Here is a 20,726-nt window from a genome sequence, read left to right as displayed (position 1 = left end):
ATACGGAGCAGACGCTAATGAATTTATTACAGCGGGCAATTGAAGATTAGGCAACTGGAAATCAATTTGAAAAGATTCAATATTAAGAGAAAAATGAGATACAAAAGCTAAATGAGTTTTGGTTCCAGCCTATCAGTTAATTTTGTTTAAATCTAATCTAGAATAAGATTTGACAGCAAAGTATTTGAAAATGAATCTTGGTGTATTATACCAAAAACATCTCAACCAAGATAACTTTCCACATTTGAAAAAAGTCATGGCTTCAAACATGGCACGTTTAGGTTACATACTTTTTACTAAAATGGACGTCATATCGAATTGCTAGCACTTCCTTTTAAACAAATTTGGCTAAAAGCAGTTGGGAAAAGAATCCAACAGCACATTTCTCACTGAATTTGTTTAAATTGGGTGTGACAATATATTTGAATTATAGTTTTAAGAAATTTATGCGTTTTAACTCATTATTCCTGCAAGAACCCTTCATGATGACGACATGAGTTCAATAACAAAAAGACTCTATTTCGTGCATGCAACAGAGTCGCATTTCGCACTTCAAAGTTATGAAGAGTCAGCCGCACACAAATAACGCAAAGTAAAATAGCAACAAACCTTAAGCGCGTTTTTAAAATACCAAGTTATCGTAACAAACACACACGTAACAACTAGGGCTGAGAAAAATATTCGAATATTAAAATATTCGAATGACATTTTACTATTCGAATATCTGGTACCACGTGACCTGAGCCGCTCTGCTTGGACACCGAACTCGCGCGTCTCCAACTCATTTGTGAATTGTGCGAGATTTCCCAACGGCGCTCGCCATCAGAAAAAAAAAGACAAATTTGAAAAGTCTTATGGTTATAGTGTTATAATATACTATCTTTGCACCTAACGTATCGTTTCAATTCCATATTTTGCAAAAAAACGTACCAACCGTTCCGTAGATTCAGAAACGTCATACCAGATTGGGTAATTAAAATAAATTTCCCAGATTTTAAACTCCGCATGCTTGGTGACATGTCATTAGCCATTTCTTGCCATACCGATCATAAAGTTGAATAAAATTAAATGTTAAAATGACTTTTCGGCGTTACATTGTGAAAACGGCGATTTTGGGTCGTTAGAAAACTCTAGTTATATAAATAGCATGGATTTAAAAATGACCAAAAGTTTTTCCAAAAGCTGGTATGAGTTACTTGTATGAAAAACACTCATTAAGTTGTGACCATATAAGAAATGTCATGTCCCACTCTCTTTAAATCACTTTGTATCAGCTCTTTAGTGATCGCTTGCATCCTTGGCCAAGTAATGTTTCGAATATGTAAACGTAAACGTAAATATGTTCACGAATTGTTGCGTCTATTATCATCGAAAATGATTACAATTGTTAAATTTTGAAGCATTTGGGCAGTAATAATTAAGCGTTAGGGCATGACATAATCATATAATAACCATCGGGGTGTTGTTTTGTTGAAAAAAAAAACGTTAAAACTTGAAGGAATTAGTTATAAATAGCGTCTGACCCTCTATTAGACCCGAAGGCCTAGAAATGCCTTTATTGCCAATTATTTAATCGCTATTTTGAATCAAAATTCAGGATTCACGAAATCGTAAATTTGCTAGGTTTATCTATCTATCTAATACTAAAATAACACGAACACCATAGAAAAGCATGAGAAACTCAATTATCATTTTAATAAATATCTGCATCTCGGTTACCGTTCATTTTAAACAGGCACGGGTAATTTACAAGCGGTAATAAGGAAGATCAAATCCAAGGCAGAGGATAAAACTCAGAATAAAACAAATTTGGTTTTGAAATCGGCCCTTAATGTATTCAACAGCTGTCGCTGATGTGTACTAATAGGGTATACTACTAAAACAATCATTGATTTATTTGATTTATACATAATATTCGGAAATGCGACAAAAACTAAAAATTCACGAAAGCAAGCCAATGATTACATCCAAGTCTAAAATCTTTCCAAGTGAAAAGTGTTCGAGTGGCCGCGAAAATGCTTACTGTTGCGTCACTATTGCATATTGTAGATTAGTCAATGCTACTCAAATAAACACAGGGGAATCCATTCGACTGACTAATAGACTTCCGCATTTTATTTTCAAGTCAATAATTAGTTTTTAATGAAAAATTTCCTTTGAAAATATTTAATTTTGAAGCATTAAAAAGAGCCGCAGGAAAGATGCGGCTCTTAAACCCTAGTTTGAGAATCACTGCTCTAAAGCTACATTGCAATTATATTGCCAATTTGCCATTTATATTTAATTTTTTTGCCGTTTCATACATTATGTGCGTTACTTGCTAAAAAAAAGGATAACACGAAGGCAATAATGAACGTTATACTAACATATGTTTTGACAAAATCATACACACAGGTTATAAGACGTTGCGTGGGTAAAGATGGTTTTGTTATTATTGTATATTTCATAACTTGCTATGATAGGGAGATGTAGCAATCAATTTTCTTACAACATTTGAGTTGCAAAAATTATATAAACATATGAAAGTGAAATATAGAACTTGATGTTATGGACATATTAGAAGTTTCTAAGTGACGGTACAGTTTTCGATATATATAATTTACTGTTTATAATATTTATATTCAATATTTATAATTTACTGTTTTCAATATTTGTTTGTGTTAGGCTATGTGTGTACATAATTGAAACTGCTAGCTCTGAATAATTATTATTTACAGAAAAGAATGGCTAATGAACCACCTTTTAATTAGGCCACTGCTTTATGAAGTGAAACGCGCAAATCGTATTTTTAACAGGTAATTAGAATGGGATAAATCAGTCGGCAATGAGATTATACTTTAACGAGGAATAATATTTTTATAAAAAATGCATAGTCTCATGGATACTTAATATAAATCATTCAGCGAAAGGTGTTGGCACACTACCTGAATAAACGTGATAATACATTAAATATTCAATTGTATGTATCTGTTAATCAATTAAACATCATTGTAAATGCTGAAAAGCACATCGGGTGTGTAAAATTGATATGCTATGAATCATGGGTGATCAACCTGTCTTCGACCTATATCGTTCGAATTGGCGATCGACTGATCGTAAATAAACAACTAATAATAATAACAACTAAAATCGAGCCTAACGTCGAAGATCAACTCTTATGGACGCCGGAAACAAAACCTGGTGAAGACCGGTGCTATTGCCATCTTCAGCATGATCCTCGCGTCTAGACCCAATAATAAAATAGATTTTAGAACAGGCGTCCACAAACTTTTTGCGCGACGGGCCGCATTGCACCTTCTGTGAGCTTCTGGGGGCCACAGTTCTTGCGCAATTAGTGATGAGATTCATCGTGTTCTGTGTCGACAGAATGTTGTGAAAATAATTTACGGCACCTGCTCAAACAGATTTTAATGAAAATGGAGCCTCTCGCTCCAGTAATTCTTGAAAAGTCAAGGGTTTTTTCATCGGGGCATCAACCAAAAAATATGAAAAATAACGTCACAAATGGTGGCAGGGTATTGCTTCGTTGGACCTAACCTACAATTGGGTTTGGCGTAGATCTACGCATATCCTTTGACGCGATCAGAAGTAATAAATATATTTCAAAATGCTTATTGTGATTTTCCTGCTACTTCTTACTCGCTTGTAGGGGAGGATAAAGAGAATACGTCTTTTTTGAGATAAGGACATGCAGATTAATGGAAATTGTGAGAATGATAGAATATCTCCCACTCAGCAGTTTATGCAGTATGAAGCTAAACGTGAATTGTCAATTTTTCACCAATATTTATATATATCCCAAAATATATTCTTTTCTTCTTAGCCTATAGCTTTTTCACATCAACGACAATTTTGAATGTTTTACACTTTTATTATAAAAATATCATCATCAAATAGAATTTGTATTTCATGAACTTCTCATTCAAGTTCAATACAGAATATAACATTTTTAACAAAATCCATCAATTTTAAAAATATGTTTTATTTGACTAATCCAAAAATATCACACTTTGTACTTTGTACAATTAACAAAATTTTTTTCAATATGTTGTTAAAATACAATACGTAATGTCACATGACTCGAAATATAGGCGCCTGTACAAGCTGGCATGGCTGCAGATGTACTTAGTGCAATTTTTCAACGTGATATTGAAAGTTGTTCATCTTGACATTTTGTAAAATCCGTTGTCAACAGTGAAGATCAACTTTTTGTTGTACATTATGTTTATATTGTCTCCAAACTACTCCGAGAATTACAGACTTTTCCTCTAAGTAGCATTGTAAGTAGATTATTATTTAGAAAATGATTTTATATTTCTTTATTGGGAGTGAATAGAATGTATGTTCAACGCATGGGAACATGCGGAAGGATTGCATCTTCATTCACAACAGTTTTTCGCTTGATTGACGGTTTTTGGAGAACAACAACTGGGCTAACTCTGAGCATAGGTCTAGGGATAGCAGTTTTGGTAACCGTAGATACTATGTTCGGAGTTACAGCTGCCCCAGTAGGCACAACGGCTGATACGCCACCGCGTATAAAGTTACTTGGAGTGCCACCCTCCACCAACACCACACAATTTTTTTCAGCAACAACAGGCAATTGCGTCTTTTTTGTTGAAAATTCTTTGTTCTCTTTGACACTGTTTATTGGTTCGGGAAAGTTTTGGTTTTTAATTATCGATTGTTGTTGAGCACATTCAACTACTAAACAGTTTTTGCTCTTTGCGATTGTAGATACTTTTGCAGATGGTTTCCGGAAGAAGTTCTTAGCTTCCCATTTTTTGTATAAATCTAAACCAAATCTCTCTGATAGAAAAATTCGAAATGACTTAATGACTCGAACTCGAACTTCTTTTCTTGCAAGGCAGTAGACCCATGGAGCAAAGAAGCAGTTGAAAAAATTGTTCAGGCAAACGATCAATTCTACAGACCATCGTCTAAATAAATGTGAAAATTTATTGAATTTGAGAAATTGAAAACACTTTTTTTAGGAGCAGCGGTCACTTACGTTTTATTGCCGGAATAGTCTTGCAGCATACGCTATGTTTCGTTTATGGTGAAATTCTGGAACAATTCTTTTCCGGGACAATGTTTTTAGCTGTGATATTTGTTCTGTTTATATTCAATACACCCCATTGTCTAGACCAGGGGTCGCGACCCCAAATTGGGTCGGAGTGATAAACAGGTAGGGTCGCGACCAGGTCATGGGGTCGCTGAGGTATGGTAGAGAATGGATGTAAAACTCATCTAAGATTTGACGAACCATGTTAAATTTAGCAGTTTGTACCATGGCTTAATGTAAAACAGGCCTATAGGCATCACTCTATGCTTTTGTTATTGAAAATGTAGGTTTTTATTGTGACATCACTGTTATGTTTTAGCTTATTTTACTTAATACCACCACATGACCAAACTCAAAAGTCCAGTGAAAGAAGCTCTAAAGTTTCATGAAAAATATATATATTGACCTGGGGTCGCACTGAACACTTGGAAATTGTCTTTGGGGTCGTCCTGAAAATAGCTTGGTAACCCCTGGTCTAGACTCTAGACGCACCCAATAATAGTAAAACAAGGTATCGGAAAATCGTTCCTCCACTGAATTTACGTATTTGAGCCATTATATAGTGAACTCGTCGAACTATGTCTTAGACATAGAGCCTATACAAGCGTGATCAGTTAGTCGATATTATATAACACTTACTTGATATTCCACTTGAACGTATAAAATCCAACGTGAAGTATAACGTGAAGAATGCCTAAGAACGTACACACCGTAAAAAGCAGGAAAAAATCTTTTAAAAATCTGGGAACGGTATGAATGGGCATTTCAATTGCTTGTCCATTGCAACTTAGCATCCTTTGCATATATGCAAATACAATTATCACAATGATTCCAGGCAAAGCATGACAAAGCAGTGGAAACATCAGGACCGCAGAATGTGCCTGAAAAAGTTCAAATATATATGATTATGGCAAGCGCCATAATAAAAGTAAAAAGACATAAATGAAATAAAAATTACCTTAATAGCAGAAATGTTGCAAACGTTGCTTGTGCCAACAATACTCATGACTATCACTGTGAGTATTAAGGTATAGAGCCAACAAATACTAATATTTCTTCCGATTTTGCATTTTGTCATTCTAATGCTGTAATCCAGAGGATAGTAACAATAATAGGCTATATCCAACCCCATTGCAGTAAGTGATAAAAACGGTTGATATTCTATGACATACAGCACTTTTGAAAGTACACATACTGCCGTAGTTTTATTTAATAACCCACTAATACTTTTCTCGTGATGCAAGTAAAATCCACAATGAGTTATTATAAGAATACCGTACAGTATATTAGTCAAAGCCAAGTTTATCATATAATACTTGTTCTCTTCATGAAACCGCGGCTTGTAACGCACTTTAACCATAATGCATAAAAAGTTTGACAGAACAATTCCGACTGCCACGGGAATGGTGATCGCAAGCGGCACTATTGCATGTCCTCGCAAAAGTAATTCATTTTCTTCGATCAAAGTCAGCGGATCCGTGAGTTGCAGTATTCCTGTAGAATCATTTAAACCTAGAGTGGTATTCATTGCTGCTTTTCCATATGAATGACTACATCGAGTGTTTGCGATGTCGATACGGGGTGAAAAAGTAGGGATTTGGTTTCATAATTGATCCCATCGGTGTAAACGATTAACTCGTATCGTGTTATGAAAATTGTAAACCACAAAACGGCATTCAGTTTGTAATCAAAAATTTATAAAAGGCTATTTTATCCAGATCATCTTCGACACTAGGTAAAACAATGACATATCATGTGGGTGGATAATGCAAATAGTGTGCTCTGCTTCTGAAAAGCGACACTAGATTTTTCTCATCATTTCTACAGTTTATTGGACACGAAGTGGTTTATGAACCGTTTTGTCATTTCAAATTTTCTTACTTGTTGTTGTGAACTTCTAGACCAATCGCTGTGAAATTTTCGGTGGTTAAAGATTGTTGTTACCGCTAGAAGGCTGTTGATGTCATTTATTTCAAAACTTCCTATGAGATCTGTAGAATTTGTTTTTTTTTATTTGACGTTTCGTGTGGTGACGTCAACAAAGTTAAAAATTCAATTATATCAAACGGATTTGCAAGCAGGTAATCAATGATCTGTAATAGAGTCACACAATCAAAGACGTTTAGCCTTCATTTTTAAATCAGAATTACCCATAAAAGAAGCAAGGTAAAAAAAGAAACGTACCGGATGTACGTGATGTGCCGTAGCAATGAAGAATCAATACGAATACAGTGAGTATTGTCTACCCGTTTGCTTATCTTGATTTGTGAATTAATAATTTGATTAATTACTTTCCATGAAATGGTTTAATATATCACGACGTTATACAGTTTATTGGTTAGGGGATTAAACCGCTGATTAACACACAATTCATTCTCAATAAATTCAATGTTATAAATTTATAGTTTGCTTGTAAAGGTCAAACGCTAATGATCAATAATGTGCATTACCTATTCAAAATACGAGTTGCTTTCTTAAGGGTACATACACAAAAGTTGCGAAGTAGAACAATCATAGTAAAGAACCGAAATAGTAGTAATATCGTTGCAGAGTAGACTACTAAATATTGTTCAATTTTAAAAGTACATGCGTGATTGTATGGTAATGGAGGTATTTAATTTATAGAACGAAACATTTTAAAATATTACTCGACAAATGGTCGGTGGTAGAGAGTTCATATCCGTTGAAAAGCAATTTTTTTTCAAATAAGTATACAACAGAATATTCTAAAATGATGATCTGTTGTTCATGTATTATCCATAAATACCTTGAGACATCTTAAATTGTTGGAAATGACAAAATAATTTAATAAAATGTGAAACTAGCGCATATAAGTTAAAATTTCACTTATGATTTTTTAGTCTTGTCATAAAAATATACACAAAATCAAAATAAACCTACTAGTAAAGTGAAGGGTATTTTAAGTGATATGTTTTCTAAAATAATTGCTATGTACTCCGCTAGCGTCATCGTCGTATGAATTTTTATAATAATCTCTTGAACGAGTATTTCTTAGACGGATCTCATTAATCGAGTGAACAATTTCAATGATCTGCAAACAAACGAAATTTATACATTTTTATTGGGTGCGTGGTAAGTAATTCAGGAAGACAAAAATAATTAAAATTTAGGTCACGAGTAGTTATAAAACCCTCTGCATCGTGAAATTCCCTCCCATCTAACAAGCAATATTCCCTGCATTTTGGACTTAAATTGTTATAGTATAGAATTATAAGATTTAGAATTATAGATTCAATACGACTATAGTCAATTACAATTTGATTAGAATAGTCTTATATTAAAATAAATCTAGCCTACTTGCTACAATGACACTTTTAGTAATCTTATTTTATTTTACAGCATTGGAGTAACGGATTAGGTTTTTGTCAAAAAATCACAATATTTTGGTTTACCACGGTTTTCACATTTTTTGGAATATTCATGAATTGTCGCGCGTTTTTATGGATGGTTGTTTTATATCGTGTGATTTGCATTAATGCTGAAACCATAACAGGTAAGCACATTCGTATATATATATCACCACTATTTTAAATAGAACACCGGAATCTGGAATGGGGGTATTAATTCCGTATGTAACATCCCATTATGTAAATAGAGGCGAGAATTTTAACTATCCATTTTAAAGTCGTGTTATAGATTTTAATTCGTGTTGCATTTCCTATAAAGGAAGACATGAATCCAGCGATCAGCCCAATGCAATTTGGGTTTACACATTTAAATTCTGCTGTTTTATTACTACTTATTTGTGCTGAGCTCTCAATTTTCTTCAAGTCCTATTGAATACTTATTTTGAAATGTTTTAGACAAAGACGTTGGTGGTACGAAAGATTATAATGAAGGTGAAAAAACCACAACCCCTGGTTCCGATGAATCCGAATCTACCATAATAAAAAGAATCAAAGAAAGGAATAGAACTCAAGAAACCCAATTTGCAAAGGAAACTCCCGATTTCACACGACACTTTGGAACCTATTCGTCAACAAATGAAAACTTATTAGAGAAGAACATTGTACGGGACAAAGTAGATTACGCAAACATAACAGAGTCTGCGACAACTTCTGTGGCATCTTCCACAAAAATATTTACACCTGCACAAACTTTGAAGACTGTTAATAAGCAAGAATTGTTAGCAATGGCCAATATTGCAAAACTTCCTACTAATGAACTGACCTTGGTCAGAAATAGTTTCTTGAATATCACAACACCGACGAAAGACAGGTCCATTTATACAAAACCATACAAGTCATCACAAGAAAACTTTTTATTTTATACAGGTACATCCAAGTCACACATTATTCAAAGATATTCGAAGTTACCAATGAAATCTAACCTGCTAAGACCGACTGACTCCACTAATATCATTAGTTCAAATGATTCTATTTTGACAGCGGCACACAAGTCTACATTGCGAGCGTCTCAAACAGTTGGCAAAGAAAACAAAATGATTCACATTGCTGTTGATTCGACAGGTACTCTATATCCACACCAACAAAAATCAACGAAAAAGAAGCTTGTTTACAAAACAGACTCAATTGTTAGTGTAACAGCTGCTGGAAACTATAAACACGTCACAAACTTAACATCTTCAAGAAAAAGACTCACGGAGCCATCACTTTTATATTCATCAACACCAAGCTCATCCGGTAGATCTAGAATTGAACCAGAGAGCCCATTATCAGCGGAATATCGAGGTGTTCCTATCAATAAATATTCAAAACAATCTGTAACCAAAGTTTCGGTAGTATCCTCATTGTCTAACATCTCAAATACACGTCTCATCAGTGAACCTATTCCTATCATTTTGCCTGACTTCATATTAGTTTCATCTACGTCAGTGCCTTATCGACAGAATGTCACAGAAAAGAAAACAAGTCCTGCAGTAATGCAAAGAGGAAATTCATTAAATCACCTGAGTAGTAATCGTTCAGCATACAGAATGAAAGTTTCCCAATCATTGATATCTGTCGCCAAATCAACCAGACCGTTGTCATTGGTGAATACAAAAATGACACCCAGAAGTAACTCGTTTGGAGCTAAGAAAAGAAGAACTTCCTTCAAAGGAACCAATTTGCAATACCATAATACAAGCTCATCAGTCTATTCTTCAAAAATGCCCTCAGCTTCCACGCGATCATCTAAAACTTATTCACCACCAAACAAGATTCTCGAGAATAACATTGTCCAGAGCAACAAAGTAAATACCAGTAACGAGGCACAGTCTGTGACAACTTTTATGACATTTCCTGTGGAATACCTGACGCCTTCGCGCAGACAGCCAACAAAGGCTAAAACTGAAAAGCTGTCGACGAATGAACTGGCGCTGGAAATGAGTATTCACAATAATTCAACACAAGCAAGAGACTTGTTTCTAAACACCCAACGAAGCACGCCGTCAGATGTCAGCCAGTCTATTGCGAAGAGTAAGAGCAACTTCCCTGATATTAAAAGATCATCGAAGTTACCGGAGGAATTCAACGCGGATCAAACTAATGGCGCCACTAGAATTGTTAATTCGAATATCTTAACAACAAACAAAACTGTATTACAATCCCAGTATACAAGTAGCAAAAATGCGTATTCTTCGTATACAGGACTAGCTCAGATGCCTTCTCCAACAGTTGTCATGCAAAGCAAAGCAACTCACATAGACGTCAATTCAGCAATTTTTTTTGGATTCCAGCAGATCAACATCGTCGGTCGTACATGATGTTGACACAATATTCCCAACAGTGCTTGCACCTACTGATGATGATTATCGGAATGCACTAAACTTACCATCTATGGAGCCATCATTTTCGTATCCATCATCATCATTAAATAGACCTAAAATCACATCTGAGAGTGTACCGTCTTCAGCAATCTATTATAATCCTGTTAGAGAATACTTAGGTAAAACTGAGCCCACAGATTTGATACTATCGTTTTCTGGAGCTGCAAACAACAACGAAGCCTCAGAAAAAATAGTGCACAAGGAAAGATTCACCAACAAAAACGTGAATACAATATACAAAAATACATTCTCTTCTACATCTATGAACAAAAATGAAGCATTTTCATCATCTGACAAAATACAGAAAAATGAAAAATTCACCACCAAAAACGCGTACTCCGTAAACAAAAATACACCTTCTTTCACAAATAATCTTGTTACACCTTCTATTTCAAATACTAAGATACAATTCTCTACGATCGCTGCTGCCGCTAAGATGTCGATGTCAGGTTTGTATACTATGCCTGCTTTAATGGAGATTTCTGGGACAACTCATATGACATCTCCTGTAGAACACCTGGCGCTTTCGCGCAGACAGCCAACAAAGGCTAAAACTGAGGAGCAATCAACGTATGAACTGGCGCTGAAAATTCCTTATATTTTAATGCAAGCAAGAGAATTGTCTCTCAACAACCAACAAAGCACGCCGTCAGATGTAAGCCAGTTTATTGCGACAAGTAAGAGAAACTTTCATGGTATTAAAAGATCATCGAAGTTACCAGAGGAATTCAACAAGGCTCAGAATAATGGCGCCACTAGAATTGATAATTCGAAGATCTCAACAACAAACAAAACTGTATTACAATCCCAGTATGCAAGTAGCAAAAATGCATTTTCTTCTTATACAGAACCGACACAGATGCCTTCTCCAACAGTCGCCATGCAAAGCAAAGCAACTCACATAAACGTCAATTCAGCAATTTCTTTGAATTCCAGAAGATCAACATTGTCAGTCGTACATGATGTTGACACAATATTTCCAACAGTGCCTGCGACTGCTGATGATGATTATCAGCATGCACTAAACTTACCATCTTTAAGTGTCACGGAGCCATCATTTTCGTATTCATCAGCATCATTAAGAAAGTCTAAAATCACACCTGAGAGTTTATCATCGTCAACAATATATGATAATCTTATTACAGAATACTTGGGAAAATCTAAGCCCACAGATTTGGTACTGCCGTCTTCTGGAGCTACAAACAACAAGGAAGCATCTTTTTCTTTAGAAAAAATACAGTATGAGAAAAGAATCACTACCAAAGATGCTAACTCGGTATATAAAAATGCTTTTTCTACAAATAGTCTTGTTACACCTCCCAATTCAAATACTGATATACAATTCTTTACGGTCGCTGTTACCTCTGGGATGTCGATGTCAGATTTGTCTACTATAACTAACATGCGTGCTTCAATGAGAGTTCCTGGGAGCGGTTCTACAAAAAAAAATTCCACCCAACCACATTTATTATCATTCACTGATTCAGCGAGAGCTCCAGAAAACGACATTCTCATCAACTGCAACATATCTGCATATCTTGGTGTCAAAGGTCAGAACAATGTTTGTTTCCAGACGAAAGTTAATAAAATCTTTGCAGTCAATAATTTAATTAAAAAAATTATAGTATTCACTGAAGCTAAATTTAGTTCAGAAGATTCTGTTTTAAAATCTCTTAATGTGAAAATTGAAATATATATTGGTAATATCTTGGATGCTACTAATGCTTGGATGTCGTGAAGTGTACAAGCATCTTATTGTTTTTAAAACTGTATACCATACTGTAAATGCCATAAATGAAGGAAAAGCACAAAAAATAATTCAGTTATTTTAGTACAATTTTAGCCCCAAATTTCTTATATAATTCATTATATTGTAACAAAACATGAGATTGTTTTCAAATTATTTACATGATCTCAGACGAATGCAACAAGTGGAATGAATGCCACAGCGACAGGAATTGTGTAATATATAAAGAAGGAAATGTCTGTGAATGTAAACAAGGCTTAATAGACAATGGTGCCGGTGGATGCAGTCAGAGTTAGTAATGCTGAATATTTAAAGCTTTTAAATTAATTAGGCTGACACTAACAATTGGTAGCAATATCCTAAATTTTAAAGTTAAAAGCTAAATTCATATTGCTAATTTATCGGAATCAATTTTCTTTCTCAGGTTGGCTTTTTGTTTTTTTTCTTGTTCCACTTGGTTCTCTCGTACTTCGCATAACATATATATTATTAAAAACCAAAAGGAGGCGACGGAAAGTGTGGATCTCGATTTTTCAATGGTTTTGCTGCTCATGCGTACGTTTTGAAATAATAAGTGCATTAAAGCTTGTCACAAATAGTTTCATTTTCATTTTTGAATGAAAAAAATAACAAGCTCATAAGATATGAAGTTGTTTGCTACTTGATAGCATAATAACTAGCAACAACAAATTCACCTATCATCTTATTCATGATAATTTTGATTAGTGATTGCATGTTCCTCCCTACCAGTCATTAAATCCGGTATTAGTTTTTTTTTTAAAGATTTAAAAATTGGGAGATGTATGAAACCTATCTATCACAGGTCTGAGAAGAAGCCAGTATTCTTCAAACGGGTGTATGATTTTGATGCTAGAGTAAAAGACGGCTTTAGAGAATCACGTGCTGGATGAAATATAAATACGTATCAAATTCAGACTCCCATCTTGAATAAATAAAAAATACACTGAAATCAAATATCGTAATATTTAGCATGAAAAATATTTCAATTATTTTTATCTTTTTGCTTTTATACATTATCGTACCATGTTATTTCAGAAACGGTGGAGAGGGCGATACATACTAGATAATTGGAAATGCATACCAGATCTTGAGCTCACAACGGTAAGAATCCAAATAAACTCTGAAAAATTTTTGTACTTTTAAAATGCATGCAATATCTGCACCATCTATGAAGCTACATTATAAAAATCACACAAATGATAATTTTATTTATGTCCGGATAATAGCATGGAATTATTGTCAATAAAAAAAACTCGTTTCCGAATCCATACACCATGCAATATTCATTCGTTCACGCGAGACATTTAAATTTAGTATTTTTCTCTTCGTGACTTTAGTAGAAATAGCTGCATACTTTATTTTCATCATATCCTGAATTATTTTCTTATTTATGAATTATTTAAGTCTTCTGTAATTTTTTTCTAAGGCAATTTATTAGGAGTAATGAAAAGGCTTGTAGTTTGTAGTATATTCCACTCAGTTTGTAGTATGCTGACGCATTCCACATTTTTTAGAAAGAATATATTTGGAAAATATTGGGGATGTATATAGTATGTATATCGACATATGTTATGAAATTAGTTTGTACATGTTTTTTCTTTGCAATCCTAACTTTACTTAGGGGAATTTTTGTCTAGGTGAATCTACATCCTGAAGCTGAAACATTTTACTGGGAAGATCTCCAGCAATCTCTGACTAATAATGTGAGTCCGTTGGCATGAATTATATAAATATATAGGAGGTGAATAAATAAACCACGTCTCAGAATACGATATTCAATGAGCTTGCATTATTGTTGTTGTGAAGCATAGCTAAAATTACCGGAAAGTATACAAAATTGCTATTTTATGAAAACAAATAACAAATCTATATAACTTTTTTCTGTTTAACAACGTTATATTATAATTCTTAAAGGTACAAATTTTAAGGATGACGAAAAGTTTGCCAGAAAACATTCACCTCGATTGTTATACTGAAGTCAATGAAAAAGCTCGAAAGAAACATCATTCTGAATAGAATAGTTGTTATATGAAGTACATGAATGAATTTCCGAGTCTAATCTCAAGTATAGATCTCGCATCTCTATACGCGATCGTTATCATCGAAATTTTTCCTTATATTTGTGTGAAAAGTGAGCCGATCAATAGACAAATCCATTCAATAACAGCTTGTGTGCGTCGCCACACACATAATACGAACGGTTGGTGACACAATGTACAGCACTGATTACATTATTTAACTACTGCCAGATTTGTGTAAGCTGTGTTTTTAGAGTATTTTTTAATTAAATAACCCTAGTCGGCAAAATAACGAACCATTCACATTATATTAGTACATTCGCATAATTTTATTTGATCTCACTCATGTACTTTATCATTTTTTTACTATATTCATTCATCATTTTTATCTACAATGCAAAAAACCTATTGTATTTTTAATCCTCATTGTCAGTTGTTAATTTTACTAAGACGAGTCATGAAAAATTTTGAATCACTTTGTCAGTCATTTTCATAACTCTTCTTTCGCCTTCATGACAATTTTAGTCAGTTCCTCATCTTCTTCATATTTATCTACGTCCAATGAAAACGCATCCAAAACTTCATCAGATATATCCGTGATATCTTCGATCTCTTTCGCAGTAATGACACCTATGCAAAGAAAAAGCCCTCAAAATAATTAAAGGGAGAAAAAATTTTATCCCTTGTTATTTATATTAGTTTTTAATTTAGTAACAATTTTCAAATTGACACCCTTTCGATGTTCTTTTTGGTATAATTCAAAGCTAGATAGATTATATATCGATAGTGATTAATTACATAAAGAGTTAGATACGGATTTATTGTTGTTTATGAAATACCAACAGATATAGTCTTGACGTGGGTTTTTCAGCTCAACACTGACAGAATAAAGCTCTCCACCTACGTTAAAAAAACTGAATTGCCATTCATCTACAAGAGGTAGCATTACGGCAAATTATTGCGTAAGGCAAATCCCTTATTTAGTATATCAACCAAATAGCGTTTCTAATAAACGAAAAGCTATTTAAAATAGAGCAGGTGTTGATTAACCTAATTAGAGTGTCTACAAATGTATACAATGAATATCTGGGTTAAAAAAGCATATTCGCATTATGTGAAAATACCGTCATCGTCTGTATCTATTGCTTTCCATACTTTCACAGCGTCATCATAATAGTCCATGCCGGGGTATTCAATATCATGGAAAAACTTCTCCTCTTTCAACTCATCGCCTCGGTTGTCTATCATCATATACAGCATAGCCCTGGATTTTGAATGAATCAGGTTAGCGAACTATGGGTAGTGAATATTTTAGTTTTTACTTTGATTTATATATATGTACCGAAGGCTCAACGATTGTATTTTAATTGGCGTTATCGTCGTATTTTAATTGGCGTTATCGTCGTATTTCTAAATTACAATGAAAATAAATAATAAATAAACGAGAATATGACACGCGGTGTCACTATAGAGTCATGAATCGAAACCGCAGTTTTGATCGATAAGTCTTCGGTCTCCGAGCAATATTCTCGTTTACTCGTTGTGCAGAATCATAGTATTACCATTTAACTTTTCAAAAATCTCATCGTTTATTTTATCGCATACCATAATTCATAGCTTAACTTTCGTAATAAAATATGGAATACGATGAATACATTTATTTTACTCACTTGAAATTTTCTAATCTCGAAATGAGCGATCGACCTAGTGGTACTGAATTCGGAAGATTTTCCATGTTTTCTGGACAGTCCTTGAGATCGAGCGATTTCGGTGCAGCAAACCAAATTGAAACTGCCATATTTCTCGAATCTCCCGATTTTACGTAGTGCGGTGAGCTGAAATAATGAATAATGTAATGTATATTTTAGCAGTACAAATTCAAGTACCTTGCATGTGAGCTTTTTTATTACATATAATTATTTGTGATGTAAATATGTATAGATAAATTTATTCCACAAAAAGTAAATTTGCATCTAATAAAAAAAACGGAATACTTACATAAATATACATAAATAACTTAATGGGTCTATTTTGTTATGTATGTTCATAATGTTTTAATGATCACGTAGAAAAACGTTCTCGGTAATCTATATCTAACACAAGATTGAAAAATAAAGAGATGAAAATAAATGTACTTGTTTGGAATGAACAGACAATCTCCTGCTTCGATAGAAGCATGATACCAAGGCATATCTTGCATTACTGGATATTTTTTCATGTCGACTCTCATTGGATCCACAACAGAGTACACTCTAGATTCGTTGTATTCTGGAAGAATGTGGCGATCTTTCTGTTCAAAAATACCTGCTATTAACCCCATAGAGTGTTTGCATAACGAAATTGTGAGATTTTTGGAATAACCTTGGGAATTTCAAACTTTTTACTAGTTTTGCCCGAATCAGGGACTTCTCGTCGTATCCAACACCAACAATAGAAGTACGGTTTAGATGTGTTAAATAGTAGCAGTAGTATATGATAAAGTTTGACAGTTTGAGTAAAACATGTATTTTCAATGCAATTTAGTCTTTTTTATTCGTTGGCATCCATAATATTTTTACAAAATCTTTGCGGTCTCTCAAAGATAAAAATATGTATATATCATTGCCCTATCCGCAGTCACTAAAATTGCTCAGTTGTTGATAATAGTAAATGGTGGAATGAAAAAACAGATATGATTTTGAAGCTGATATTGCCTAACCGTATACGTGTAACAGTTATTTGTGGATAGAAATTCATGGAATAATATATATATATGTATATATTCCAAGATAGATATAAAAGAATCATTTCGAGGAATCGAAAAAAAAAAACAGAAATCGAGCGTTAAAATGATTTTTTATGAATATTGTACCCGGTGTATTATTGTCCATTCCTTTGTTCCGTCAAGTAAGCAATGCATGTTTTCCGCAGGATCCCAATGTATTGCTGACTGACCAGAACCGGATGAGAATATAAATATTACATTCGTTACGCGATCGTGATATCCGCCACATGACATCGATTTCATTAAAGATATTTCATCTGAATAAAATTATATCAAATTATAAAGTATTACATTTAATAACAATTTCATAGCTTCAATTTCATATAATTAATGAATAGACGTTGCATATATAAAAGTATATTCTTGGTGCCAAAATATTAAAATATTTTTTTAATTTCCATCAACAATTTTATTTCAAGCAAAACGTTTTTTCGCAATTCCGTTTGAGGAATTATGTATATTGTATTATTAGGAAGACAAAAAGTCCCATTTGTAGAAATTTATACAAAAAAAATGTTGAAAAAAAGCGCAATGGTAAAAAATTTCGCTCCACGCAGCTATTTTGGTATTTGTGGGTAAATTAACATTTATAAGGATGAAAAGTTGTAAATACATAAGAATTGTGACAATATCTAACTGCGAACGTTGTCTGTAACTATAGTACTGTGGCTCATTATAATCGCAATTCGCAAATGCTATTGATATACATAGCACACAATTAGGTAAATTATCTTTTTCGTACAAGCGGTATGATCAAAATTTAAAACTTGAAACATAACTACTATCTGCATTTAATACTATCTATCAATGAATATAAATATTTGTAAATCTCCTTACCTCTCATTGGATTCTTAGAAACTATATCTCTTATTATGCTCAATTCTTTATCTTTATAGTTTGACAAGAACCAATCAAACGAAATTTTTATTACGGTTTCGTTGAAGTGGGCTTCGTATTTTCCGATTTCTACCGGGGCAAGCCATTTTCCATACTTCTCCCTGTAAAAGTTGTTTTATGAATTTAAATCAAAAGAAAGATTATTTGCAATCCTTTGAATTGACTGGACCTGAACACGTTTCTTCAGATACCCACCTGAGATATTCATCATTTTTCCATGTATTAAAAATATCAAATGCTTTTGCTGCCCCTCTGATGACGACTGGTTTATTAACCTTGACATATTTATCCAGAAATTCTTGTGGACTTGGTGGAGTATCGATTACATCGATGTTAATTGGTGGCATGTGGGATCCGAGGGGCTGAAGATGTCCTAAAGGATCGTCACATTGTACAGAACTGAGACGGGAAAGCACACAAAACAAGACGTGAATGAAGATCGAAGATGCACGCATTGTTGTTCTATTTTTTTTTCTAATTTGTTACGATATTTTATATTCTAAACACAGTTTAAAAATACCATGTCATGCACAACTTTATATAATTGACATAAACCTCATTAGTATTTGATATATTAATACAAACAGCTTCTTCTGGGTAATAATCTGGCTCCTATAGACCGCATCCCATAATTTTATTTTTATATTTAAGTCTTGATTGGTCCATCGTCGTAAATATAATCTGACGTTTTAGGAATGATCCTGGTAATTTTGCGATATAATTTATAAATATGGTATGCTAGCAATAATTCCGTACATGCATTTCCTTCAATTTAAATTAATTTGTCTACCTCACGCTGTCTTTTTCTACGTGCTAGAAATGTGTACGCGGCACACGGATAATATTGATATGTTTTCCATATGCTGAAGTAATCAAATAAAGAGACAAAATTAGAATTTCATATGTGCGTCACCATATTGCTAATACAATTTGTATATTGTAAAGCAGCAGAAGCTGTTCGAATGTGCATATATTTTAAAAACATATTATTTTCTTGTAACGCTGGAATATGTGTTCAGTCAAATTGAAATATTTAGACTAGTCAGAATACTCCAGATTTCCATAGCGTAAAAAGACCCTGCTCAAAAATGTTTCCGTTTACCTTAAAAATATAAAACGTTTTCACCCACGACACCATCTTCATTTATTTGCTAGGATGACGATGTACACGGCACGGTATCACGATGTCACGCTTAATCAAGTCTTCATTCATGGTAAAAAGCAGCATATCATTTAAGTATACGTCGGTATTTCTACGCTGTTCTATGAATTGCGAAGCTATTTCACACCGGCCAGATTGTTTTAGGACTACCGATTCATTGTGACTGCAGAGGTACCGCATCATATTATTTAAAAAAAATACCAATAAATCTAGCAGATTTTTGGTTTTTCATTGTAGTGCATTGTGGCAATTATGTCTGCTATAGTAAATCCCGCAGAATCCAACAAATTTTATTATATCCTACAATGAAGTTATTTATTGCTTCAATTCATTTATGAAGGTTTATGTGCTTTACAATTTAAGTTCTTCTTTTAGGTTTCCATTTTGATCGATCTCGTATCAGACAACTTCTTCATTTTGAAATCGATTTAGACTTCAGTGCGGATCTCGTTTTAGTGTAAATAAAACCTGAATACACATGCAATCATTCCTGAAAACACTGTACATTAGAAATAGTACGGAACCGATGAATTTTTTCGTAACAACCGTTGTGTCTTTCAGAGGAATAGATAGATTTTAAAGTATCAACAGCTTCAAAGCATACAAGTTTACTGATAAGATTCCGTGAGATAAAATCTGGAGTTAGTTGCTTGACTACGGATATTCACAATGTTTAAATTGCGTCTTGGACAATAACAAAACACTTCATCACCAGTAATCCAATTTTCTTCTACACGTAAGAACATTTTTCATAATATTAAACGATATTCTCAAACATGACGTATCCAAGTCTCAAAATTAGATTTTGGTATCGTCAACAATCTATGATGATCTTACAACAGAATATTTAGGAAAGTCTGAGCCCACAGTTTATGTGCCGTAGTGTTCTGGAGCTACAAATCACAACAAAACATTTTTTATGCTCAGTCGATATGGTTCTACAGGTCAGATCAATGTTTGTTTTATCACAAGAATTAATGGAGGTTTAATATTTAATACAAAACTTTCATATTCCAAAATAAAGACAGCATGAACGTTCAAAAGCTGGTAGCATAATCCGTGAAAGTCTCGCAATAACTTATCTATATTTATTGTATATTGGGAATGAATGAATAACTTTAGAATTGATCATTTAAGATACAGAATGATGTTGTTTTAGAATAGGTTAAGCCTTATCGATATCACGATTACTGAATTTCATTTCTTAAACTGACGTTTGTTTGTCAAAATTTAAAGTATTTCAGATTGTTTATATGATTCC

General features: G+C 33.6%; 2 protein-coding genes across 2 annotated transcripts; both read right to left on the bottom strand.

Annotated features, from left to right (window-relative positions):
• Positions 1–3,965: 3,965 nt before the first annotated feature.
• On the bottom strand, positions 3,966–6,556 carry LOC120330102 (uncharacterized). The gene is made up of 3 exons (XM_039396930.2): positions 6,024–6,556; positions 5,705–5,946; positions 3,966–4,940 (listed from the first exon to the last, which is right to left on the bottom strand). Exons 1-3 carry the CDS (start codon positions 6,423–6,425, stop codon positions 4,346–4,348), a joined length of 1,239 nt encoding a protein of 412 aa, XP_039252864.2. The 5' UTR covers positions 6,426–6,556; the 3' UTR covers positions 3,966–4,345.
• An 8,389-nt stretch (positions 6,557–14,945) lies between these two features.
• Positions 14,946–18,869, bottom strand: LOC120329728 (jmjC domain-containing protein D-like). The gene is made up of 7 exons (XM_039396507.2): positions 18,499–18,869; positions 18,244–18,404; positions 17,494–17,663; positions 16,778–16,932; positions 16,313–16,477; positions 15,767–15,906; positions 14,946–15,272 (listed from the first exon to the last, which is right to left on the bottom strand). Exons 1-7 carry the CDS (start codon positions 18,756–18,758, stop codon positions 15,133–15,135), a joined length of 1,191 nt encoding a protein of 396 aa, XP_039252441.2. The 5' UTR covers positions 18,759–18,869; the 3' UTR covers positions 14,946–15,132.
• Positions 18,870–20,726: the final 1,857 nt, after the last annotated feature.

This window comes from Styela clava, chromosome 12 (assembly GCF_964204865.1).
Source record: "Styela clava chromosome 12, kaStyClav1.hap1.2, whole genome shotgun sequence".
NCBI lineage: Eukaryota > Metazoa > Chordata > Ascidiacea > Stolidobranchia > Styelidae > Styela > Styela clava.
This window is presented reverse-complemented; position numbering and strand designations above follow the sequence as displayed.

Coding starts and splice junctions, on each gene's coding strand:
- LOC120330102 (XM_039396930.2), bottom strand. CDS start 6,425: ATGGTTAAAGTGCGTTACAAGCCGCGGTTTCATGAAGAGAACAAGTAT. Junction 5,947..6,023: donor GCAACATTTCTGCTATTAAG/GTAATTTTTATT, acceptor GAACTTTTTCAG/GCACATTCTGCGGTCCTGAT. Junction 4,941..5,704: donor ACGTTCAAGTGGAATATCAA/GTAAGTGTTATA, acceptor ACATTTATTTAG/ACGATGGTCTGTAGAATTGA.
- LOC120329728 (XM_039396507.2), bottom strand. CDS start 18,758: ATGCGTGCATCTTCGATCTTCATTCACGTCTTGTTTTGTGTGCTTTCC. Junction 18,405..18,498: donor AAAAATGATGAATATCTCAG/GTGGGTATCTGA, acceptor CAACTTTTACAG/GGAGAAGTATGGAAAATGGC. Junction 16,933..17,493: donor AATGGACAATAATACACCGG/GTACAATATTCA, acceptor ATTTTTGAACAG/AAAGATCGCCACATTCTTCC.